Genomic DNA, 27560 nt, shown 5'->3' with positions numbered 1-27560 from the left:
ATTATCAAACAGCTTTCAAGTGGCTTTTGGGAAATGAGTTCCAGTCCATTATAATTAATTCTAAAAGACAGTTGCCTTCTGTGTGCCTTGTTTCTTTTGTTCTTCCTTCCCTTTAGTTTTGTCTTTACTTTGATGTTCAGCTTTGTTTTCCCTTGGATCATAGTTTCCATTGTTTTCAGCCTCACAGTGCACCTGTAAATATGGAACCCAGAAAACACTGGGGGCAATCAAAAGTAACTATTTGATTTACATTGCCGTAATAAGCCTCATTTTACAACACCATGCCACAACTACAAAACAATGAGACAAGCCAGTAGTAGAACACAACAAGCCACTAGTAGAATGTATTTCGCTTTGCACTGTACTGTGTAACATGTACAGCTCTTATCTCCTGAAGGTAAATACCCTTCACCAGAAGAGGAAGATCTGTTCCTCTAAAACTTGTAAGTTTTTTATTGTAGCGAAATATATGTGCCTCCTGTAGAGAAGTGCAAATACACACACACACAAAAAAAAGCCATAGTTTTTGTAATTTACAGTTGTGGGGAAAAAGCTGTGAATAGATTTTCCCATGCCCAACCTTAGAGAATTTAAGAATCACAGTCCTTGGAATGGTCCAATAAATCATATTCACATGGAAGAAATGCAACACATTGTTAGAAGAAATAGTTTATTTTTATATTAGAACAAGCTAATGGTGAAAGAGCTTTCAGAGAGAAATACATATTGGTATAAAGCACAGTGCTACATTCATTACTTAGAAAATATTTTACAATACCACATGTATATCCCTCAATTTATTTGTCCTGGAAATAATTACTGAGTAAAACTCAACTCCTCTTCTCCAGCTTAGATTTAACAGAGCTACTTTGAAAAATAATGGTTTAATACTACCTAATTTTTTTTTTTAATAAAACCAGGTCATCATATCCTTCCTTGAATTTTTTTCTGGCCAGTAGTAACTGCTTGTGACTCTTAAAGAATACTATTCCTCCTTCTTTTAAGTAATAACAGATAATAAATGTATAATTGATGAATTACAGTCATCTATCTGTTGGACAAGCAAACATGTAGGACAGGTCCTTACTTATGGAAGAATGACCTCTGTAGGTACAGCAGGTTTGTGAGTGGCCTCTTTCAAAAGCTGGTCCAAAAAAGAGACTTGGGTATCATTAGGGAGCAGAAAGGAGATGAGAGATGGACCTGAGGCTGAACAGGATACCAGTGGGAGTTGGGAATAATTCTGGGATCATCCTTAGGGATGGCACACACATAATTTCTTATCCAATGTTAATTCAAACTGTTTTATCCAGTATATAATGACATGGTCTTTAATTTCATATTACAGACCTTTTTTTTTTTTTTTAATTTCCACACAAACTCCTTTTGTCACACAAACTAATCAGAGGAGGAGTGCATCTTTTCCAAAAAGCAGAAGAAAGGATTCAAATTGACACAAATACTTGCAAAATAAAAGCTTGATTTCCTGAAAAGATAAATGGGACACACATTTCTAAGTACAAGGAAGAAAAGAACTACATAAGATAAATAAAAATTATTCCTGAAACTAACAATAAATTAAGAAGTAAGAAAAAGACTGCTTAAACTGAAAATCAAGAATAGTTCCTGGAAGATGTAAGCACTAGACTGGGAAAAGTATCTAGCAATGAACAAAGCTGCATTTATCAGTGTCAGAAAAAGCATGAGCTAAAGAGACTTTGAGATGTCTAAATACTATGATTCTGATCTTCATAAATTAGAACATAATTTCTATTCTCTCTAGAGAAATACAAAAGATACAGCCTCTGACTAAAGGAACAGCTATCAATGTTTCTCCTTCAGCAGAATTAATCACAGGCAGTGGTTACTAAAGATCTTTCTCTTTTTGATATATAAACACAATTTCTGTTACTACCAATGAGATTCTACATTTTCAGCCAGCAAAGAGCAGCCCTATCAGTGATGACACCTATACAAACCTCATTATTAGAGGGAGAAAAAGAGAACAAGGGTTTATGTGAGGAAAGATGCAAGACTTTCTACTATGTGTAAACATATCTGCAACAAAACATGAGAAAATTAAATGTAGAAAATGATCCAAAATACTAATGAGATGATGTACATACTGAGTTAGTATTTCTTATTGCTAATTACTTAATCCTAGACCTCCTGTCACTTTCCATCCAAGTGAGTACCTAGCTTCAGGAAATATTCCTAGCCAAAAAGAAATTGGTTTTTCATACAAATTTTTCTTCTTTCTTGATTGAAATGTGATTAGAACTCTATCACACACAAAAACAAAACCAGCTTATATATAAAACATCTTACTCTCCAAAACATACTGATTTAAGAAAGCTCCAAGGGGAAAACTGATGATTGAAGATCCATGGCTCCCAAAACCTCTTGTTTCGGTCTGTAATTTTGAGCATACAAAAAGTCATGCTTCAAAAAATATTTGTACTGTATTAAAATATTTGTACTGTATTATGTAAACATCCCAGGGTTGTCTCCCCACTCACCTTTGTTTATCAAACATAGAACTTCAACCTGGAGAAGAGGTTGCAGTCTACAGCTTCCTCACAAGGGGAAGAGGAGGGGCCAGCACTGACCTCTTTCCTCTGGTGGTCAGTGACAGGACCCGAGGGAATGCTGTGAAGTTGTCTCAGGGGAGGTTTAGGTTGGCTATTAGGAAAACCTGAGGGTGATTGGGGACTGGAATATGCTCCCCAGGGCAGTGGTCACAGCACCAAGCCTGACAGAGTTCAAGAAATGATTGGACAGTGCTCTCAGGCACGTGGTGTGATTCTTGGGGCTGTCCTGTGTGGGGCCAGGCGTTGGACTTTGATGATCTTTGCAGGTCCTTTCCAACTAACAGCTTTCATGAAGATCACAGAATGCAATCCCAGTGCCTGAATGATGAAACTACCCCCCATTTTACATTTCTGGGTCCATTTATCTTTCCACAGTGCTTGTTTCCCCCTCATCCTGAATGGCAGGTGTCTCCACAAGCTGAAACTCATGTCATGACATGAAAAATGTGCTTCCCACCAGCTGGGAATGAGCACAGAAACCCACCTTTTTCCTTGAGGAGCAAGGCAGGAGGAGGGGGTGACTCAGGGAGCTGGTGCCCCCCAGCAAGCCTAGCCTGCTGCAGGCCAGGGGTGTCGAATGGCTGCTGGGGGGTGACTTGGCCGTTTTTTTAAATTTTTTATTTTTTTAGTATGGTACTCCTATTACTGAATAGTTTAAGAGTTTAAATTAGAGTCAAATTCATGAGCATTCAGGAAGGAGAACATTGGTAATATCCTCCCTGTCAGAATATCTAATTTCTTAAAGAATAATATAAGAAGGAGGAAATAATACCCACTGACAACAAAGTTGATTTCAATGACAGTTGAAGAAACGCGATTTAATCTCCCTATAGATCCATTTTAAAATGGATATATATGTCCCTTTGTATTTTTATGTAATGTACTTCACTTTAGTAAGTAGGCAGAATCTCTATTTCTTAAATCAGACATTACTAGATAACCTAATAAATCCCTTCATTTCTAGATAGCATAACTGTGGCCAGTTAGATATTGTAGCAGCATGTGTATTACTTTGATTTTCTTTGTCCATAATGTGAAGACTTGATAGATGACTTTCATATTCACACTATAGATCCAGACTGAGGGAGTGGGAAATTTTAAATACATCAAAGAAAGAAGAAATTTCATTTCAGTTTGATTTATTAACCCTTATTATCATGTAGCATATTATCCTGTAATATTTACTTTATCATATGCATAAAAACTACCCAAAACAACAACTGAAGTATTTGTATTATTATTTTTTTATTTTAAAATAAACCTCTTAAATATGGCTAATGTTGTTAGATCAGATAGCTAGATAAAATCAGACAGATAAAATAGAAGAATTCCTCTACTGATTAAGCCAGGAGATACTGTTTCATAAAAACTTTTGCCTTTTATGTAACAAAGAGTTTCAAAATCCTTGAACCAAGAAGAGGATGTAAAGCACAACAAAAAACACACCCTAGATTTGATGATGATATTGCAACTTGATTTCAAAGACTTTGAAACAGTGATCAAAAAGCTGTGCAAGTAATATAAATTCTGTTTGAAAGCAGGCCCAGCTATGCTAACACACAAGACAGCTTTTGAAAGGTACTCAGGCCAGTTTTAAGAGCCAGCTCTTGCCAGAGGCCTTCATCAGTACTCCAAATTAAGATTTATTGCAGAAAGCAATTACATGTAATTTAATATTAAATTAAAATGCAAAGCTAAATCCAGACAAGTATTAGTCTGACAATATGGGAAGAATACAAATGTATGTACACTATTATACAAATAGGTAGCTATAAATATAAATACACAACATTGTTCAATAGAAGAATGGAGAAGACCCTGTAATAAGTTCTAGTCTAACTGAAAATACAGGGGATAGTTTCCCAACTGTAAGTGAATTCTGCCTGATAACAGGGAAATGCCAGGAGAGGTGTCACGACTCTCAGAACTTGAGATGCCAACCAAGGGAGTACCTGCCAGCTCCATGCCCGCAGCAAGTGTTCCTGTGAAGTCAAAATACTAATTTTGTCACTCAGGATTTGTTTTCTTTGATTGTGTTCTTTCCCAAGGGAAAATCTGTCTCAGCAATCAATGAACAACTGATTCTTCATGATCTGATGGTTTTTCAAGAAGCAAAAGAGGAGAAATTTTATAGGTTTTGATTCAATTCAATACACAATATTTCTCGTGTGAAAAAGAGCCTTAGCTTGGTTTTATTGTTTATTCTTTTCAGGCAACAACTCTAAGTCTTTGGGAACTATCAGAATATATTTATTTAATCAGAAAAAAATTTATTTCCCATGCAATTGCTGAGTATGGTAAAGAGACTTTAACCATTTATTAATTTAGGACAATGTAGCATAGTGATCCACTTCAGGAAGTTCAAAATTAATAAGATGATTAATTAACACAGTTTTGCAGTAAAAGCCAAACCATTTCAAGCAAGAAGACATAGAAAATGTCTGGATTTATTCTTACTTATTGCACTGGGTTACATAAGTGACCACTATCATTAACAGTATCATTATTAGTATCATGATCAGTTTTCTCTTTCTCAATAGATCTGAGAATTCCTTTGGAACAAACCAGAAGCAATTAGGAGATTACAATTTGATATGATGTAATTTTCAAGGGCCAATTTTATGAGTTCAGTGGGAGTTGATGTTGCTTCTGTTGCCCTGAAAATCACAGTTTGTCAGCCACATTTATTAGGCTCTTCATATCTGGGCATAAGTTGTTAAAATTGTGCTTGATAGTGTAACCACAAGAAATAGAGCGAAGTGGTAAGAAATAAACGTTTCTTCTCCATAACTCTTCCCGTTTAATAATTTCTTACTTGCTTTAGGTTTCTAGCTAGTCTTGACAAATGATGAAGGCATTCAAGAGAATTGATTTGGGGGACAAATTGTTAAGATATCAACTTCCTAGAAATAGGAAACTGCTTAGCTAGCCTTGGGTGTACTGTGCCTTAAACCCAAAGATATTCAAGCCAATTTTTCATTTGCCTATGAATAGTAGGTGCTTTTCCCTTATTTTTTTCTTTGGACCAGGTAACCTTCAAGACCTTATTTTTTACTACAAATTTGAATGAACTCAGCAAAAAATCCAATGCCATTTTCTCTAATGGGACCAGAGTTTGGCCTTTCGATGTAAATATAATTTGTATTCCCCATCAAAAGTGATTTTTAATGGCCTCCTTAACACGATAATCCACCAAGGAACTGATGACAACTGCATCTAGTAACCTACTTAACAGATCCAGTTAGACAACTATTACACATTACTGCATGCCATCAAAGCAGGGTGTAACTTAATATTAAATTAATATAACAAACACATTTGATAGTGGACCATAGGTGCTTGAGAAGGTTGAAGGTGATAATTTATGAGCAGAAGAACTGTTTGGCTTTGGAGTAATATTGACTTGGGACTGGAATGGAAGAAACACCTACTGCATATGGAGGTAGTTCAATCATCAGATTCAAGTAAATACTTGAATTTCCTAGTGAATGGTACTCAGAGCTGTGTGTTCATGAAGGACTTCCTGAAGATTTCATTTGGTTCATAAACAACCATATGATGGTACCTGTCCCTAGAGGAGACCTCATTCCAATTGGCATCTTACAGTGCACAGATTGCCTGTTTTTGAGTTGACTGGCTCACGTTTTACAGGGAAAAGCCAATTTTCCTGTGTCTCTCTTAACTTGAAATAAAAGATTCCATTGCTAGTGTGTGTTTCTGTGACTGGAATGGAACTGTAATGAGGGAAATATATCATATTATCTTGCAAAAGAGTAAATAGCAATAGCCATAGTATTAATTCTATACATATGGCATTATTAATAGGAAAAAATCACAGTTTTTCTAGATTCTTGGGAATATTTTGATTTGAGACAACATTTTGTCACAGAAAACTTGCTTTCCTGCAGGTAATCAAAATTTGAAAACCATTCCACAAAAAATACTCAGAATTATTCTGCACCTTAAGTATGTAGTACTCGCATTTAAATTTTGCCAAATATTTATGATTATTATGAAGTCATAATCTAAGTGATCTGTACCACCTTTAAATGTTTGGGTTTTTTGAAGAGTCAAAAGTTAATTTAGTACAAATCAGGTATTTAAAATTAACACCTACTTTTCACTTTCAGTTACAGGAAGTTTGGGATCAGTGAGATGGTTGACTACCTTACAAACACAAGTGAATCTTTCAGGAAATAGAGGAAATACCAAAGTCTAAATACTATGGAATGGTTGTAGAGTGAAAAGACATGTAGGGGTTTGTCAGCAGGGGTTAGTCCACCTTTGTTCATAAGGCAGTAGAAAGCACAATTTATTGGCAGAAATGCAGCTTCTATCAGCAACATACATTCCTGACATTTTTTAAATAACTCATCTTGCCACACAGTGTAAGTAAACTATCTTAAGGACACTTGCCAGAATGAATTGAATCTCCTCTCTGTAGGATTTTGCTTGAGTGGTTATGTCAGAGGTATGATTTTTTTTTGATTCTTCTGTATCTTATATTTTAGCAAATAAAACCTTACTGTACAGATCCTGACTGATTTTTTTAGAGTTGGGAGTGGGATAGGAATATGTCATGATCACTCAAGTGGCCTACAGAGCATGCTGATATTTATGCATAACTTATAAAGTACATTAATATTCCTGTTGACTGCTTTAAATTAATAACTTTGATGGTTCATAACTGTACTCAAAACATTTTGTAATTGTCTCATTCCTGTAAAGTGTATATTCAGCTTCTTGAACAAGCAGATCTTGCACTTTCAATCCAGGCATATAATGCCAAATCAATGCATTCTATTTCTGTCAGATCTTCTGTGTACTGTACAACGATGATACATTGTGGTAATATATAATAATAATGTATAATATTAATATATAATTTCACAGCTTTATAATCCAACATTCAAATACTTGCAAAACTTTCTCAATATTATCAGAGGAGACATAAACATCAATAGAGTCAAAAGTGTCAGCACAGAAAGGCTACACTGCCTCTTGGAGACACTGAAGAGCTGCATGTTTTCATCCTTTTGCTATGTGACCACATAAATGCTTGTTGTATGACTGAAATGTAGTTCATAGAATAATGAGAATCTGGAGGTCATGTAGCCAAGCTTCATCTCCTTGGGGATATCAGTGTAAGATTTTTTTTCTCTTATCTTACTGGAATTTTCCACGTTGCAGCTTGTGTCTGTGGTTTGTAGGCTTTCTGCTGTGTACCTCTGAGAAGTCGGGCTTCATCTTTTCTACACCCTCCCTCTGGAGTTCAGCAGGGTAATCTTTCCTTTACCTTCTCTTTTTAAGGTAGACCTAACGCTTCTCACTGAGCTTCTCCTCATACACCATGTGCCCCAACCCCTTTATCACCTTGGTGGTCCATGGTCAACATATTTCTTGTACAGAGGAGTCCAAAATTGAATACAGTACTCCAGTTGCAGTCTCACAACTACCAAACAGAAGTGAAGAAACATCTGCCCTGATCTGCTGGACACATTCCTGCTAATACACCTTGGTTTATCACTGCTCACATGATGGGACTCGATAAAGGTAATTCCTACAGATGTCTAAAATTACTTCAAACAGACATACACGTAGCAGTTTTTCCCTTAATCTTACAGCAAAACATAAAATTAGGGCCATAGCTCTCTGCAGTAGAGATTTTCTTATTAACGACTCAAAACAGAAGCACTGTACTCGAAACTCAAGCATCAGTACTCCTATAGTCTCTTTAAAGTGCTGTAAAAATATTCAAAGGCAAGAAGATTCTGGTGGTTAAATCCTGTGAACCTAAACGATAGTATATTCATAAAAAATCTTGCCTTTGCAGACAAAACTTTTGAAAACTGCAGTAGTAAAGGAGTTGATAATATCATAGGTTTATATAACGATTCTTTTCCTTATTACAGTTTCTTTGCAAGCTTCTCAAACGTGCTCAAACAGGTGATGTAGGTTTTCCCTGTCAGCTCTCCTCCCTAACTAAATAATTTACTTCATAATGTAATAAATGTCGGGCGTATGCTTCCCAGGATGGACGCTTGAATCTAACATTCCATCAGACAAGCTTTGATTATAGGGTTTTTTAATTATGAATCTACAAGGCGGGCCTGGCATAATACTGTTATGAAACTAGTATACTGGTTATCTTGAGGTGAATCTCAAGAAATACAGTTTAAAAATATATGAATTTTTATCTCCTTTATGTTCAACAGATCATGATTTACTAGTTCTCATTTCAAGATGAAACTGAGGTTGGGTATTTCCAAATGCGGGTGCCTAAATATATTAGGATATATATGACGTAACATAAAAGCAGTGTTCACAGTAGGAGACTACTGTTTAGGTTAAAAGAATCTAAAAATAAAGAACTCTAAGCAAAGGCTCTGCATGACCAACTGTCCAACCCCTTCTATGTAGATTTCAATGTTTGAAAACATTGGCCCTGGGCTTTAGGGAATACTATTTCAAACAAATAAGCCTGTCTCTGTCATTACTGATAAACCCTTGATGAAAACAGGACAGATTTACTCCCTGTATTTAAAAGCTGAAATTACTATAGGAAAATTCAGTACTGTGGCACGGTAACTGTTTTTTAAAATTACCACCAATAAGAGATTTTTATACCTTTGAACAGCTGCTGTTCTAGAACTACTTTAGTAGACTCTACTCTAAAAATACTATTTAATGTATGTATTACACTTTACTTGCACAAACAGGTTTTACTGACTATTTAACAGTTCCTGTAACACACTAGGCCAATGGTTATCATCCTGTCATCAAACTCAAATAGGTCTGACATCCTTTCTGGCCTGGTGGGGCAAGTGTTATGATTGCTCTTCATTTAAATTGCATGTAGTACCACCAATGGAAAGAAGAAAGGCTTTTATCTTTGGAAGATCTGTAGTTATAAATTGAACCAAATTTTCTCAAAGTACTATGGACTTTTAGTAGAAGTTCCACTATGTCTATACTGGTTTTTTAATTTTGTCAGGAAGATGAATGTATTCATATTTTTCAGGATATTTCTTGCCTGTAAGCTATAAAAGCATCTGTAAGGCATTCTGTGACAAACCACTTTTGCTTTGAGGGGACGCTTATTATAAAAGCAAAGAGCTTTTTGGTAGAGAAGAATTTAGAATAGTTTCTTTCCCCTTTTTTATGAGGGAAGAAAGGAGGGATGAAATATTCACATTTATTTATATTCATAATTTACATTTAATCTGATTCTTCTTCCAGTTTGAAAGTCTTCAAGCCAGGGAAGTTTTCCTACACAGATACTTCCAAAGAACTATAAAGTATGCATCATGACTCCCCCTGTTCTCTCTCATTTTTAAAAATAAAAATGGATAATTTTTGGACTTTTGGTTTGAAATATGCAGAAAACTTTGTTGCTTCAACCATCTGGTATGCTTAATTGTCTTTGCTGAGCACACCACTTCCAAAAATATTGGTGAATATAAAATGCACATGGTATAATCGATATAAAAAATAGGATCAGACCATACAGTAAAAATTACTGTACACATAAAATGAAAGAAAAGCCCACACTCAGTTGTGTCAGCTTCAGCAATGGAACCCTCTTCCGTAATTTTGATGTCGAAAATTTTATGTCAGACCAGTTGAACACATCTTTATAGTCTGAAGTTCTAGGACTGATTGTCATGCTAAATAAAAATATAACCACTATATATATTAGTGTTAGAACCAAAACAAAGAGGATGATGGGTAGAGCAACACACTACAGAATTTTTTCTTAACTGGTATAATATAATAAATGATGGATGGGTTAACCTCTTTAGAAACCTGAAGTTCTTTTCATATTTAGCATACAGAAAAATCTAGCCTTTCTTCCTGTTCTAATGCAGAAATTTTACGTGAGTAGCTTGCATGAAGAACTAAGAATTAAGCCAGGATGAGGTTTGGAGCACTAAACTTTGTGCACCAAAGCAATGGTAGGGAGAATTTGGTATCCAGGAAAGGTATAATCTGAGTGTAGCTGAGTTGGAAGCTCCTCAGGCAGCTACATTAGCCACAGTGAAAATGCAAAGGACAGAAATGGGTGCGTGGGCACTGGTCTTGGTATCGGTGTCTCCTTCCAGGACTGTTTATGCATTTTGAAGTAGACAAACTTGGGTAAAAATCAACAGACTTATTTGGAGCCACATTCAGGACTAGGATTTTTCTTCTGTCCCACCCAAAGGCACGCTTTATTGCAATGCTATGACCAGCTCCTTCTGACCCTGTGAATTTTGCATTGTTAGTTTCATGGCTGCACAACTTAAGTGGAAGACCTGAAGACCTCTTGTCTAGTCTGGAGCTAAGGCATTCTCTTGAAAATTTGCTTTAAATCAAACCAAGGAGGACAATTAGCTTCCCAATTGCTTAATATGGACTCTAACCCCTACACTATTACATAGAAAGCGCAGTATAACGTTTTTCATCATATGTGTGAACCAAACAATGAAGTCTGATCTACTCTCTGATTTCAGTACAAGGTTAGGCATGATCCAAATTCAGAAAATTAGTAAGATGTCTCAGGGGACTTAGGCACAGGAAAAAGTAGTCCTGAAGCCAAGTGAAAAAGATGGTGGCATTCCACAGCAAAAGTTAAACCTAGGTGGTCTAAAACTCTGCTAACAAATTTCAGATTTCAAGGAGCCTAGAATACTGTAGATGGTATTGTTGAACGAAGACACCAGCATTTCACCTGGCCTGAAATTCCCAACTACATTTGTGGATCTGTGTCTATATTCACAGATACAGTCACTGGCAGGGAACAGGTCTTCAGAGTTGGCACTAGAAACATTGTGATTGTGATAGTTACACAGTCTGCTTTAAAGCAGCATTTAATTCTGGTGATTCACAGCCATGATGCTTATAAACATATTATTCTAGTCTCTCCCCCTCCTCTCCATTTTCCTCTAAAACCGATGAGTATTATATCATATTGTCTATTCTGTTACCTGTCATGGACCACAAAATAATCTCAAAGCAAGACCAGATCTGATACCAGTAAATATCAAATATTCCTTTTGTCTAGTTAGAAAATTGTTTTGTGTAAAAGAATCCATCTAAAATTGAGGTAAACTTTATGAAAAAATCATAACACTGTTTTAGTATGTTATAAATGCTCCTTTAGAATAACTCATGACAAGATCTGTGATGATTGGTTCCTCACAAAACTTTGGTAAATGGGTCCCTGCTAGAACACAAGCAGCACTGTGTTCTTCCTGATGATGCAGTACATCAAACAAATTCCCTGTTTGGTGGTGGTCATGGAGCCAAACTTGTGGGAACCAACGTTGTAGATCAGAGCGAGTGTGAAAAAGGGTATGAAAATACAAGAAGAATACATAACTAAGAATGTTTGCTAGTGCATAAGTGTCTTAGATTTCACAGCTTAATTCTTATTCTTGCATTTTAAGTGGGTGATTTTCTCCATCCAGTACAGTTATAGATCTTCCCTTAAAGGCTTTTTCCTGTGGCAACTGCATACTGAGTCTCTGTCATCAGGCTGAGGTACAAGTTCCATTCCATCCCGTATTTCAGGTTTGCTGGCTTGACGTTTGGCATATTCCTGAAATATGTAAACAACATTTAAGAATGCTATAAGCACCAACATATAATTCACGAAACAAAATTTTCCTCCTCCCTTCCACTCAGAAGCTTACCTTTACCCAGCCTCCTTACGTCATTGTTTACAACTTCTGTACAAGGTGTCTTTATAACACACCTACTAATAGGCTACATTGCCTCTGAAAACACTCTTTAATGTTTTTGCCTATTATTAATGGTAACTTGAATATTGTCATTATTTGTGCCTCTAACCACTTTGTGCAGATAATGCTGTCCTTTTTGTACACTGAACAGTTTCAAACTTTGTAACAACCTGTGGCTGCTGAAGCTGACACCTAACTGCAAAGTAGAACAGGAAAAAAAATTCTTACTTTCAGAGAAGAGAAACTTCTTTCACTAGAGATTTGCATCTCCTAGGGAAGCAATAACTACTGGGCCTGCTTCAGCCCCTACCACTCCACTAGCCATACTTCGTAATTTCTTTTCCATGTATGCACTGTTTTGTAATACAACGGAGTATCTCATTATATGTGTGAGAAAGGAAGAAAACTGTATACAGATTATCTCTTACAGAGCTCTATTAGAAACCACATACCAAGTGACACTGAAAACAGGGTTGACTGTGGGGATGGGGACAAAAAAAATAAAATTGCTGATTCTATAACACAACTATTCTGTAAGGTTGCCTCTTTAACGATAAAGCAGGTTTTAGCCAAGCTCTTCACACTGATCTCCTGTGAATATGAACCATATCTGCTATTGATCTAAGTAAGGACTGAATGTGAAATTTGTAACATCAGCAGCAGTAGCAGCTGGGGGACAGCAATAGTGATCTATTGTACTAACCTGGAGCACTTTATAATAGTAGCAGTAAAACCTGTGAGGCTGAAGTAATTCTCTTGCCATTAACTGTCCTTCTTTAGCAATTTTTCTTGCTTCTTCATCATGTTCCTGGAAAATTCGGATGGAACAAGTGAATAATACAGAAATAAGTGAGCTGCTCAAAGCCTGGCTGGCAATGGAAGTTTATTAAATAGGCTATTCACATCTGCAACTTTATTGAAATTACTAGTAGACTGCAAAGGCATGCTTTAAATTGCAGATTTGTTTAAAAATACTGGATTGCTTTTATTGTCACAACTGGTACCTTAGGGCTATCAGTAACACCTTTCAGGAATAACTGTACAATTCTGAAAACTCAAATTGATTACTGCTCTACTCTTTTGCCCAAGCCACAAGTCTCTTCAAAATCAGGTCTGATGTGTCCCAGACATACTTAGTTTTACAGAAGACAAATGCACAGATGTTGTATTCTCTTATGCAGTGGAATCCAATGTCTTCCTTTTAAAAATAACTCCACTTGAATTCATGTACTTATTCTCAAGTTTTCTAGGTCTATATTTCAGCTTTTAGTATTACCCTCTGATTCCTTATGAAGAACTACAGTACTCTCAGAACAGTCAGGGCCTAAAAAAAGCTATAGCATTAATTATGTAGTATCTAGGATTCTGGTTGTTTCTTTGACAAGCACCTTAGTCAATATACTAAGGCTCTGACTCATGAACACTTCTGCACACACCTAAAATGAGCTCCTGTGTACTGCCCTAAATAGAGATGGTTACTTCAATTAAGGCCTTCCCATCTAATACTAAGAACAAAATGTACTTTATCCCAGGATCTTGATAGACTCCATGCAAAATATGTAGGTAGAAATTCAAAAGAAGAAAATATTAAGATAAATTCTTGTTATGTTTGTTTTATCACTTTGAACATGAATTTGTAATGGAACTTACCTTAGCCCATTTTATTTTCTCTAGCAAGTCCTCTAAGTTTCTTTTAACTGGAACATAATGTTTCCAAGGTTTTAATCCATTATAAAAGTGTTCATAGTATTGGGAATCTTGCTTCAATATTAGACTATCACCCAGCAAGAGGTATGGAAACCTGTAAGCTGCTACAGTGCCATCTACATTCACTTGATATTTGTACTACAAAATGAAGAGGGGAAAAAAGAGAAACATTTTGTATCAGAATGGGAGCACTGACTGTATGAATGATTATTTTAACAAGCAAGAAGTAATCATGTTTATTAATTCTCATCTTCAAACCCATTTTAGTGCTAAGTAGGTGTAGTTTCATGGTGTTCTGGATAACATAATGGAAGAAGGATATGTCTTCAACCACAGACTGACAGTCAAGAACCTTTGTGTCACAGGTACTGCCTGATGGGTATTCTACTGAAGCGTCTTAGGATAGAGCAAGGGGTACAGTGGGGAAGGAAATAAACTAATCTATGCTTAAATTCAAAACCAGTAAATTTATTCTGACTTAAAATTCCATTATTATGTAGAATAATCTGAAACATATATTTTTATATAAAATAGTCTGAAATATTATACTAAAAGTAACCATGACTGCACTGCTCTGGCAGATGTTCTCAGCATTTCTGATATACCAATGTCTGGAACAGAACTTCAACTGGTATGTATTATAATGGCTTTATATAGGACTCTGTCCTCTTTACTTTTTATATGTCTGAGGCAGTGTAATTTGTGTGCTAAAGTGCAACAAAGTTTAACTTGTTACTCCAAGGACTCTTCCTGACATCCATAATGTACTTGCAGTGTATCCAAGTTATGTCCATTCTTTTCATATTTACCCCAAATAAAAGCAACACGGATGGCGAGAAATCAAATTTTTCAATTTGTTCAAAAATAAAAATGAAAATAAGCCTAGATCTCTCTCTAAGCGTCTTTCTTGGCTTTCTTTACAAGTGTGTCACAGAAGACATTGATTACAGGTGGTTTACCTACCCCACACGGACTAGTATTCCCAGTGTAGCATAATTGTTTTATTTACTGAATGGAATCAACAAAAGTAAGCCTTGTCTTTTCAGCCGGTAAGAACCTGACAGCAAAACTCTAATTTGCTTGCTACCTTAAAGAAGTCAAAGAAGCCCATCAGCTGAACCTTGCCCAGATCATTTTCTTTTTCTCTGAAGAAGAAATATCCTGTTATTCCAGCATCTAGTAGTTCTGGATTTTCCTTGGATAACTTGACAAGATGGAGACGTTCTTCCCGGCTGTCTCGACCTCTAAATAAAGCTCGCTCAGTTTTGTTTTCCCAGAATGGACCTATGACAATTGAGAGATATGGTAAAAGCAAACAGTAATGAAATGCCACTGTATGTTTAATGCAAATAAGAAACTTGGTATGACAGTGGTATTACACTCAGAGACATGGTAAAACAGGCATGGTTTCTCCCAGTGAATCCATAATCACTTATGAATCACAGGGTTAAACTCTCAGTTCTGGTTTGAATTTTGTAATGAGAAATTGAGATGCTTATACAAGGAAAATCAGATAATTGCTTTTCCACTAGACAATTTTTTATTTAAATAACTTCAACTATCTTGAAAGCTACATAAGGGATTATAATAAAATATATCAGTAAAATACTAATAATTAAAGTAATTCTTCATCCATAAAGTCTGCCACAATAACCAAACTTCTTTAACAAAACCCACTTCTGTTACCCAGCAATTTAATTAGGTCCCTGAGGAATCACTTAACAATGCCTTGAAAAGGAAAATAAATAGCTATGTTGTGTCCTCTAGATACTTAGCAAGAGCCTGAAAGACTTCATCTCCGCTTACTGCCTGCTTTTAAAAACATTAAATATGTCCTTCCTTACCCTTCTGATGAAAATTTCCTTGACGTGCCTACTAAGTGGAGTACTCTTTTATTGTCTCCTAATTGGAAATGCAGCTGTACTAAATCAGTAAACACAGAGTGCCTTGAATTGACAATTTAATTAAAATATTTAGAAACTAATAAAGAAAAGAGAATCTGAGAACTAATTAAATAAAAATAATTAACTTCTCACTCAAGTTTTACTCCTTAGGTACTGCAAATATGCCATGTGTCTGATCCCTAAATATTCATTAATTTCTGGAGGAGAGGAAGACACCTGTCAGTAAAACTGACTCTTTCTTCAAAGCTAGAAAAACAATTCAGAAGATCCCACTCTGAGGTATTTTTTATACAGACGATATTTTCTCATTTGAAAGAGCTGTGGCATAATAGCTTACTTCTTTCAGGATTCAAATTCATTTTTTTGTAAACAGAACATTGGGCCACAACACCGTCAGGCAAAGAATTACTATTTGATTAGAAGAAACATATTTGAGTCCTTCAGTGAGGAGAAAGACTTTTTAATTATATTTTCTTTTGACAGGTCACACTAGGTATCTTCTGGATACCTTTAAGTCAAAATTCACCATTATTACAAACTGTACTTTTTTTGGTTCTAAATCCCTATTATACACCTCCTTAGTGGCAGTGTTGAAACTATTACAATTTGTAAAGACTAACCTACTTGTACTAAGAGATCTCCTAGGGCACTTGTGAACTGAAGACTTTAACACATTATTTGAATGCAACTTGCTTCTTTGATGGAAATCACAGTTCTTTCTCTAAATCCATGATCTCTAATTTACCTGTATTGCCTTGAATGGAAAGGAGATCGTTTGTGACTCCACGTAGGGTTTCAAGAGTTGAGTGGGTTACATCATACGTTGGAAGGACTATATCTCTTGAATCCACAGAGCCACACCATGAAATGACAGGTATAGGACCAGGTGTATCATTAGCTTTCCGATACTCAACTGGCCAGTCTCCAACATTAAGATAAAACTCCACATCAGGAAGACGAACCTAAATGTATACCCAAGAAAGGATAACAACATAAAGCGAGACGGCGTTTGTCACTCTTACATATATCCTTCAGTTCTCTTATGTCATGCAGATTCAATAAACCTAATGCAGAGTTCATAGATTTAGCTTTGCTTAAAGGTATGAATTTTAAGTTTCTGCCCCACAAGTGAGTATGAAAGGAGCACTCAGAAGCCATGGAGTATGAAAGGAGCCAGGAAACGGCTGGCAGTCGGGACTCGGCCTCGGCAGCTTCCCTAGCATTTTCATTACTGCAAAGGCCAGCCCCACACATTACCCCTTAGATACACTGTTGTCTTGATGGAAAAAACAGAAGTAAAATCTTACTTCAGGAATTATAAATCTGAAGATACAACAACAGATGTGATGCTGACATATTTAAATATGTTTAGGTTGCAGAAGAGGTGACTGAGAGGGGATCTTACCAATGTTTACAAATAATCTTAAGGGCAGGTGTCAAGAGAGATACTCTTTCCAGTGGTGCCCAGAGACAGGACAAGAGAAAACAGGCACATGCTGAAACACAGGGAGTTCCATCTGAATATGATGAAAAACTTCTTCCTGTGAGGGTGACAGAGCACTGGAACAGGCTGCCCAGAGAGGCTGTGGAGTCTTCTTGCCTGAAGATATTCAAAACCTGCCTAGAGGTGGTGATCCTGTGCAACCTGATCTGGGTGAACCTGCTTTGGCAAGGGAGTTGGACTAGATGATCTCCAGAGGTCCCTTCCCAGCCCAACCAGTCTGTGATTCTGTGATATTGCCTTAATTGTCTTACATGATCAAAACTGATACCTTTCTTGCCAGTGACAGGAACATTTCATCGGAGAACATCTTGAAGTCTGTATACTTCCCTAAGGAGCGACGGTAGATGTGATTATCTAGAATAGTGTAATGAACAATAGCACCTCTTGTTTGACTGAATTTTGCTGGGATTTCCTTAAGCATTCGCTGAAGGTCAATGGTAGGAAAAGAAATGAAGTCTTTTGTAATCTGAGGTTCTTGAGATGGACAAGACATAATGTTCTGCCAGTCCTCAGGGTCTTCTTCAGGACAGTCACAATATTCATGATAAACTGGTCCTGGGGAAAACAAAGCACTGAGAGTCTGTATTTGTGATTCTCCAACAATCATAATTCCCCAAACATGTAGGCATATATATGTAGACATTACAGAGGCTTGTCATTTTTTATCATTTTTTATTCTATGTTTTCTTAAGTTTTCCTGGGTAATCATCCTCCCTGTAATTTCTGGAATTTAGCAGTGTAACTGAGAAAACAGCAATATTCTTCTCTTTTCAGAAGTATCAGATTTTGTGTTATCAAGATGAAATTAATTTGCAAAATGAAGCTCCATTATTGTGAACCTGCCAAGCACATGGGGGATTCACAACAGTTCTAACTGTCCACAACTACCACAGCTCAGCTACTGACGTGTCAATTATAGCCTAATTCAGAACTTCGATATGTTACATTAAATCAGAAAATACTCTTACCTTTCAAAATATAAGGAGATCGAGCTACATGCTGATCACCATAAAGTATCTCAATTTTTAAGCCTTTCATGACACTTCCATACATCCGATACCGCATAAGAAATGTACCATCATTTCTATCCAAAGGCAGAGGGGTGTAAATTCTGGTCACTTCATTTGGAGAAAGTCCTTTAATTACCACTTTAAACTGTGTTCTTCCTGAAAAGAGGAAAATAAAACCAGATAAAAGCACCTTAAGCTATTAGAATCACATCCACTAAACAAAGGTGAGAGCAAACTCTTCCAGATTAAGACCACGGAATTTAATTTAACTTTTCACTAGAATTTAATTATACCAAGTTATATTAATTTCCAGTGATGAAAGATCACCCTACCAACTCTTCTTGCCCATCACATACCTATAAATGGTAAACCTCTAAGTGGAGATAAAAAGTTAAATATTTGATTACAAGATAGAAGGAAAGCTTAACAGTATTTTGAAGCTAAGATTAGGTTTAATACTAAGTTTTCAAGTTAGTGCCCTGAGGAAAAATAATTTCCTCTAGAGTAAGAAAGACAGGAAACTAACTTAAAATAACAGGAGAAAAGAATACTTGCCAGTTTGTGGAAAGGCAGTTGCAGCATGCAGGAGTCAGATACAAATTGTTCAGCTTTGGGCTGCTGCTGACTGTCTTGCACATTTAAAGTCCCAGCTACTGAAAAGCAGGGATAAGAGAATGATAACAGAGATGTTCCCTGGACACCTGTCTGACCTGTGCTTAAAGACCACCAGCATTTCATCATTAATGCACTATAACTTTTAAACTAGGTATGGGATATTTTATGGACGAGTATACATAAATGTAAGTCTGTTATATTTCTGTCGCAAGTGGTCAACAACAATTTTATTCTTAAAAAAAAAAAAAGAGGGGGACAGATTATTCACAAAATGTTATAGTCTAAGCACTGTGAACCAAACAAATACAATGAATGTCACCACAAAGTAGTATACAGAAATAAATGAAACAAAAACAATCCAGATAAAATCAAGGTGTTACTAAAATTTGAATGTGCCCCAACAGCACTAAACAACTGAGATGTTACAGTTAATTCTACACTTCACATCCACAAATAAATGCACTGATGTGATAATGCAGGAGTCTTTCAATCATGTCTTCCGTAGAGCACTGCGTCCTGAAATTGTATTCAAGTCAACTACTGTGCAAAAGCCTCCAGATTAGATGACTCTCCTGAAGGAATGGACATCTCTGCCTCTAAATGTCACTGCTCGTCACAACCACCTTTTTCAACTTGCTTAAAAGTAGCTGACATTAACCAAGTATTCTCCCCCTATGACTATCACCTACCAATATTTGGATGAAAAAGCCTTAAAATCCAGAGCATGTCATGAGGTAGGATCACTGAGAAAATAAGCTTTCTGGTATCACATCTTTGTCTCTTTCTACCCATTTTATAAAACAGCATTTTCACTGGGTATAGAGATCTCCTACCAGAGATCAGTTTTCAGTTATCATAAAAAATGAGTGAATATTGAGAAATCTCAAGTCAACTACTACTGAATTTGATCTCCTTGTCCTCACCTACAGGAAATAACTATGTGGATCTTCTTCCCTGCTAGCTTTGTCGTCACCACTCTAGAGATATAAGGAGCTCCAGATCTACCCAAAGGATATGTTAGTTTTAGCTGGTGACACTTCAGATACAGGAAGCATTTGATAAGGGAAGTGACCTGATAACAGAACTCCCCAGGAAAAAGCTAACCCCACTGAAAGCAGGGGGGAAGAAAGGGGAGACTGAATATTTAATGTAAGTACAAATCATTCACTGAAGGCAACAGGATTTCTGTTTATGATTTACAACATTCATTGTGTAGTGGGGTCAAGGCCTCTAAGTACTACTGAAGTATTTAATTATAGCAGGTTTTTGCTGATTTTTTTTTTAATTAGACTAAGGTTACCATGGTACTTTCACCTATGGTTTTTTGTTTCTCTCTGTCCAAAGGAATGACAAAAGAAAAATATGTCTTTCTTGAATCATCACCACTAGTTACCCTGAAAACATGTCTGGGACAGCATTTTAAGTAAAAAATAATTTCCAAATACTGAAGAAAAATACAGACACAGTCAAAATAGGATATTTTAAGAAATCCTGATGATGACAGTTGCTTAATGCATTTTTTTCTCCTGGAGGAGAAGGAAGTCAAAGAAGAAGCATATGAATGAACAGTATGTACTTTAACAGAGTCAGATGTGAGAACATATATCCAGGAGCAAAGAAATACAGGTCATGGCAGGAAGTCGTGTGTGACCCTCACAAAACCCCAAGCATCATGGTCAATCAGACCCAAGGGAGATCCTGCAGTGCCCAGGGACAAAGGTGAGTGTAAGACACTAACTGAAAGGCACTAACTCTGTTTAGCAAACCGAACTGGAAGAAGTGTGCCACTGCTCTTTGAAAGTATTCGGTAAAACCTGCAAGAATACCTGTGAGGCCTTAAAAATATTTGTTAGCAAAGTATGTAGATCATCTGAAGAACAGTTAACTGCTGACTTTATCATGGTCAATGGTACATAAACACATGGTTGGCAGCTGTTAAACCTTAGGGAAAACTTAGCAGAAAAGAAGGATGAGGCAATCCAAGTATCCAAAGAAAAAAATCTATGCAGTTCATACTAAAACAAAGTTCTGTATTTTCAGCTGTGATTTTTTAATCTTTGGAACAAATTTTCTAGGGAAACAGTGAATTCTGCATCATTTGGCATTTTCCTACAAAGATGGGTCAAAGAGTTACAGCCTCTGGGTTGAAATCACAGTGCGATGTGCAGTGGTGAGTGTCAATTCTGCTGAATAGCCTTGACACTCAGAAAACAAATCCAGATTTAAAATCTGCTAATTCTACTATACAAATTTCATAATGAATTCCAGTAAGTACTGACCAATTTGACTGAAATTCTCATCTTCACAAAACACAATGTAATAGATCTGCACAAATTTTACGAATGGGAAGTCTTAACTGCAGCACTCCTGCTCTGATTGCAGTGCTCCTGTTTGTGCAATGTAGGTGACAATGCGGATTTATTTTGCTATCCTGACAGGGATATTTTGAGATGTATTTAATTTATATTGGAAAGCAGTGCCTGAATAAATATTATTCATTGCAATTCTTGCTGACATTTTACAGATAGAATTTGAATATTTAAAATAATTTGAGAATGGAAGTTTGTAGCCTGTTGTCCATATGAATACATTAAACAGTGCTCTAAATCGTTAAAGGATCCTTGGCACTCTCCTAAATAATTCTTGGCATGGCTCAGCAATCAGCACAGGCCGAGCCAATCGCTCTTCCCTGTCAGCAGCACGCATGCTTTGTCTTGGTTTGGAGGCTACAGCTGTATGAATGGAGATCACACCATGCCAGATGGCACTGGGACCTGGAAACTTTCCTGGGACATTGAATTTATTAACATAAATATTAACACACATGAACACACTGAGGTCAAAACTATGTTCTCAGGACTCATGTCCTACCAGTTTATCTTGAAGGCTTTAAACTAGCATGAGAATCCAATTGAGCTTCACACTTTTTCACCTTTAGCAACCTGCTTGAACCCGTGCAGCTCAAATCAGCCTCCACTTCACTGGCAGTGAGTGTGCAGTCGCATTCTTGTGTGCAATTACAAAACTGCGCTGAAATCCAGCAACAAGCTGTAAGAGCAGCTGAAGAAAGTCCAGACCTGAAGCATCTGTCAGACTGAAGACATAACTTGTATGTCTATTCTTCAATTTCACAAGTGGCAGCCTTCAAACTGCAAGACACCAAGAGGCTGTGCATACTTGGTAGATACCCTCTCAGTACCATCTATACGAAGAGCAAAGAGCAAAATAAGCAGCTTCTACCCTACTTAACAAATTAGCAATATGGGATTTCCACTGGGGCTATCTCAGGGTCATCTTCATTATGGAATCTGCGATGCAGAAGTAATTTTTATTCTAAATTTAAACTATTCATATATAGTGTGGGGAGTTAACTTGCAGTAGCAAGCAGCTGACTGACAGAATATGGCTGGCCTGAAAGAACAAACCCAATTCTCACCCTCGGGAGAAGTGTCATGGGATGGTGTGTGCTTGTGCTGAGTAAATAACAGATGAAAATTATTCCTTAATGGAGTAGCAGTAGGATAACGGAGCCCAGAGGGCCGTGCTGATCGAGACAGAAATTTTAAGCAACTGGTGTGCGTTCACCATTAAAGAAAACTGCATTATCACTTGCCAGCAGGGTACTGTGATCTTACATCCACTAGCTCCAGGAGCACTGGTTTATTTGTAGCTTGCTGGTTCGTTGCTGTAAATCCCACACTGTGTACAGGAGACCAAGGGTGAGAGGCAGAGCTCCGCGGAGGAGGCATTGGGCTGCACCAGAAGAAGGAAGAGGTCTTGACCCGCACTGGGCGATGCGGGACCGGTCCCGGGGGGCAGCCCGGGACCAGCAACCGCAGAGCGAGCGCTCGAAGTGGGGAAGGAAGGAAGAGGGGAAGGCGAAGGCAGCTCCGTGCAGCTCCTGCGGGGAAATCGCAGCCCCGGGCAGGGACTCCGCCCCGCGCCCCTGCGCGCCCCCGAGCACACGTACGGTACCTGGCGGGGAGCGGGAGAAGTTGTGTCCGGCCGCGCTGACCGCCTGGATGTAGAAGTACCGCACGGGCAGGGTGAGCCCCGCGTCCAGCCCGGGGCCCCACGCCAGGCTCCGCTCGGCGCTCACGGGGTCCGCCGGCTCCGTCGCCCGCAGCAGCGGCCACGCGGCGCCCAGCAGCACCACCAGCACCGGCAACCCGCGGGCCCCCATCGCCCTCGGCCGCCAAGCCCCGCCGCGCCGCCCTGGCCGCGTCCGCTCGGAATGGGGGGCCAGAGCCTCCTCCGGACCTGCGCGTCCCCGCTCCCGCTCCCCGCCCCGCGGGGCGGCCCGACGGGGCCGCGGCCGGGGCCGGGCAGAGCCGGCGGGAGGCGCGGGAAGGGCCGGGCTGTCCCCGGGCGCCTGAATCCGGCACCGCCTTTCCTCCTCCGCCTCCCCCGGGCTGCCCGGGACGAGCTGCAGGACTCGTGTACGGGCCGTCCCGCGATGTAGCCCAGGGAGTTTGGGGGCCGAGAACTTCCCCCGACAGAACCCGTGTGCCGCGGGACTCAGCCGGCCCGCGTAGGGAACGGCCCGCGGGGCGGGGAGCAGGCGGCGGGAGCGCCGGGCCAGGTTCGGAGCCGTGCGCTTTCCACGAGCCACGGAAAATACAGAAAAGGCGGTGTGAGAGCGAGGAGCGGGAGTCGGACCCGCTAGTGTGCAGGCGGCTGCGCTGCGCCCAGCGCCTGCCTGTCCCGAGAGGTTTTCGTTCCCTGCCTGGGGGCGCTGTGCAGGACATGCTGAAAGGCTGATGATTAGTACGTGTGTGTCATCTTCTCCTCAAACAACACGTTGCCTGTGGTTAGGATGCAATTCAGCCGGCAATTGAACAGGTGGTCTGGAATTTAAAAAGGAAAAAAATCATCTCTCCCTAAAGCTTACTGTTACTCCCCATGCCAGCTTATTTACAGAGATTGCTGTCAAAGGACAAGCACCCCCCCAACATAATTTAAAATTCCTCCTTGCTGTTTCTAGGGTTTCCCACGGTGACTGTATTTGAGGTAAAGGACAGAGCAGGGACCCTGTTGGGAGGCACTGGCATGTTGTTCCCTGCCCCTGGGCTCAGCTCCCTGTCCCGAGGAGGAGGCCGAGCTCATGCCTTGTCCCAGCACAGCTCAGGCGTGCACCCACGCTCAAGTGCTTCTGAGGCCTGTGGGGGAGATGTTGCTGGTGGCCTCCCTAGTGCAGTAATGTTTGGTGGTGGGGAAGGAGAGATTACTGCATTATTCTCTAGAAAATTTAGTAATGAAGTAATTTCATGGATTTAAAATGTTGGGATACAAGTACAGAGGGAAAAAACTCCAATGATTTGTCTCCTTAGGTTGTTGTATCATTTTTACTGGAAGCATTTGCTGCTACTAGAAAGTATTTCAGTGTGTCAGTAGATGGGAGGGCTTGTAAGGCTGTAGGAGAATTAAATCAGGCTTCTGGGCAAGCCTGGATTTTCACATGCAAAGCAATGAGAGCACAAATGAATGCTGCCTGTTTTTGAATAACATGAACTTCAAGTCTCTGTGCATACAGATAATGAAAAACAGGTTCTTGGAAAGGGGAATTATCAAGTCTGGTTTCCTCCTTGCTTTTGTCTTGAGTCTCCTCAATTCCCTTTGTATAGCCACAGATTTCCACTGTGTACCAAGTGTAATATTCCCAACAGGCAAGAGAAAACTTGCGTAGTGTTAAACTGGAGTTATGTATGTGCTTCTTGGCCAGGTAAGTACAGCACCGGCTGTGGCTGTCAGTGCAGGGATCAGCGAGGGCAGCTTTCCTCTCCTGCACCAGCTGGGAGCACATTTGAGAAGAAGGGACTGGGAGCAGTCGGTGTGGATTGACCAATGGCCAGTCATGCCTGGCAGACCTAATTGCCTTTGGCAATAAACTAGTTCTGCAGATGAACGGCTTGATGAAGGGTGGGGAATGAATTGAGAGCAGCCCTGTGGAGAAGGACTTGGAGGTATTGGTGGATGAGAGGCTGGACATGAGCTGGCAATGTGCATTTACAGCTCAGAAAGCCAATCACATCCTGGGCTGCATCAAAACCGTGGGGCCAGTAGGTCAAGGGAGGGTATTCTGCCCCTCTACTTCAGTCTGGTTAGACCCCAACTGGAGTGCTGTGTCCAGCTCTGGGGTCCTCAGCACAGGAAGGACGTGATTCTGTTAAAGCAGGTCCAGAGGAGGCCACAAAGATGATCAGAGGGCTGGAGCATCTCTCCTACAAAGACAGGCTCAGAGGGTTGGAGTTGTTCAGCCTGAAGAAGAGAAGGCTCCAGGGAGACCTTATAGCATATTCCAGTACCTAAGGGGGCCTACAGGAAGGCTGGAGAGGGACTTTCGACAAGGACATGTAATGATAGGACAAGGGGTAATGGCTTCAAACTAAAAGAGAGTAGGTTTAGATTAGACATTTTGAAGAAATTCTTCAATATGGGAGAGGTGAGGCACTGGCACAAGTTGCCCAGAGAAGTTGTGGATGACCCAACCCTGATTTCAAAGCCAGGTTGGATGGGGCTTTGAGCAACCTGGCCTAGTGAAAGATGTTCCTTGCCCATGGCAGAGGGATTGGAACTAGATGATCTTGAAGGTTGCTTCCAACCCAAACTATTCTATGATTCGATGAGGAGAGAGCAGCGAATGTCATTTATTTACCTTGGATTTAGCATAGCTGTCTGTCACTGGCTCCCACAACGCCCTTGTATCCGAGTTATAGTCTGGATGGGAAACAACCAGATGGGTAAAAAACCACCAGGATGGTTGCTTGGGCCTTGAGAAGGCTGGTTAATGTGTTGTCACTACCCAGTAGCTGGTGGCAATGGGAGTACTGCAGGGACCTGGCCTGGGATGAAGTGATGGAGAGCTCCATCACTGGGTTTGCAGACAATGCCAAACAGGGGACTAGTCAGTTTGCTCAAGTGCAGGGCTACCATCCTGAGGGACCTAGGGCAGAGTGAAGGAATGATACATGAAATTCAACAGGAGTCCTGCACTTGGGTGCCAATGAACACCAAGGACAGTCTGCTTCCTGGGAGTGAGACTGAGGAGCACAGCAGCATGGCTGCCAGCAGGACATTACCCTGCCCTGCTTGTGACAAATAGTATCTGGGGCAGCTGAGAGGCCACATCAGCCAGCAGGCTGTGTGGACAGGGCAGGGCTGAGGTCAGGCAGGGACATAAATCTGCAGATCAGGATCAGTCCCTGTGAGGGGAACTAGGGTCAGACACAGCTCTGGCACAGCTGCCTGGTCCTGGGGATGTCAGCCTGTGGATGGGGCCAGGCTTGGTGGGGCCCATGGCTGGCCAGGCAGGCAGTGGAGAGATGGAGACCAATGGCCTACAGCATCAGTGGGGCAGGGACTGATGGCTCCAAGCTGGGCTGAAATGGTGTCCTGAGCCAGTGGGGCAGGGACTGATGGCTCCAAGCTGGGCTGAAATGGTGTCCTGAGCCATGGGCAGGGCAGACAGAGCCCTAAGGAGTGGGGGAGTCAGGGCCTGTTGGTACTTTTGGGCCCCTGTCCCTGGGAAGGAGCCACCCCTGTGCTGGTATGGGTTGGGACCAGTTGCTGGGAGCAGCTCTGAGGGAACGGCCCTGGGGGTCCCAGTGGGCAGTGAGAGGGACATCAGCCATCAGTGAGTCCTGGCAGCAACAACGGCCAACAGCAGCCTGGGCTGCATGAACAGGGGCAAAGACAGAGGTCAAGGGGAGTCATTATCCCCCTCCACTCAGTACTTGTTAGACCACATCTAGATCCTGCATCCAGCTCTGGGCTCCTCAATACAAGACATCAGTAAACTGGATCAAATTCAGGGGAGGCCACTGAGATGGTGGGGCTGGACCACCTGCCCTGTGAGAAGGGGCTGGGAGAGCTGGGCTTGTTAAGTCTGTTAAGAGATATCTTCGATGAGGGGATGGACCTTACAGAAGCCCCCAGTGCTCACAGGGAGATCAGGAGATAGTGCAGGGCAGAAGGATGAGAGACAACTGGAATGAGTTGAAAGAAGAGATGATCAGCCTATAACATGTCCATAACATGTCCTATAACAGCCAGAGAGGCTGTCCAGTCTCCATCCTCAGAGATTTTCAAGCCTCAACTGGATGAAGACTTGGGCAACCAGCCCTGATCTCAAAGACAATCTGCTGTGAGCAGGAGGTTGGACCAGAGACCTCTTGAGATCACTCCCACCCTGACTTACCCTTTGATGAAACCATGAGATTTCTGTCCCTTCTCTCAAATGTCATTAAGATGGTAGAAAGCTCAAAGATCATCTGGGGACATGCATGACATAATAGGTGGACAGAGGTCTAGACAGAAACACCACCTTAGTTCATAAACCACGTTTCCTTCTGAAACCAGGCTGAGGGCCCTGTGTCACTGAGCTCATGTACCACATATACTGGCTGTAGTAATTAAAGTTGAAAGACTGTAATGAGTCTCACACACCATCACACGGCACGTGGCAGCCAGGTTTCACCCAGACCTAATTACAGCTGAAGGGATTTTCA

At 40.0% G+C, this 27560-nt stretch overlaps 1 protein-coding gene across 2 annotated transcripts in view; it reads right to left on the bottom strand.

Moving 5' to 3' along the window:
* Positions 1–5394: 5394 nt before the first annotated feature.
* Positions 5395–27560, bottom strand: part of LOC116783400 (protein O-glucosyltransferase 3-like) — a 63749-nt gene continuing 41583 nt past the window's right edge. The window contains exons 1-8 of one of the 2 annotated variants that reach the window (XM_032680942.1): positions 23029–23251; positions 18397–18594; positions 17697–17983; positions 16670–16886; positions 15108–15304; positions 13964–14158; positions 13017–13121; positions 5395–12171 (exon numbers count right to left, since the gene is read on the bottom strand). In XM_032680942.1, coding sequence (XP_032536833.1) covers positions 12046–12171; positions 13017–13121; positions 13964–14158; positions 15108–15304; positions 16670–16886; positions 17697–17983; positions 18397–18594; positions 23029–23236 — 1533 coding nt within the window. In that variant the 5' untranslated portion in view covers positions 23237–23251 and the 3' untranslated portion in view covers positions 5395–12045. Of the gene's footprint in view, positions 12172–13016; positions 13122–13963; positions 14159–15107; positions 15305–16669; positions 16887–17696; positions 17984–18396; positions 18595–23028; positions 23252–27560 lie in introns of those variants that run through there. The other variant, XM_032680941.1, reaches the window with a different exon arrangement.

This window comes from Chiroxiphia lanceolata, chromosome 2 (assembly GCF_009829145.1).
Source record: "Chiroxiphia lanceolata isolate bChiLan1 chromosome 2, bChiLan1.pri, whole genome shotgun sequence".
Lineage (NCBI taxonomy): Eukaryota > Metazoa > Chordata > Aves > Passeriformes > Pipridae > Chiroxiphia > Chiroxiphia lanceolata.
Note: the sequence above shows the minus strand (reverse complement) of the source record. Positions and strands in the feature narration are given on the sequence as shown.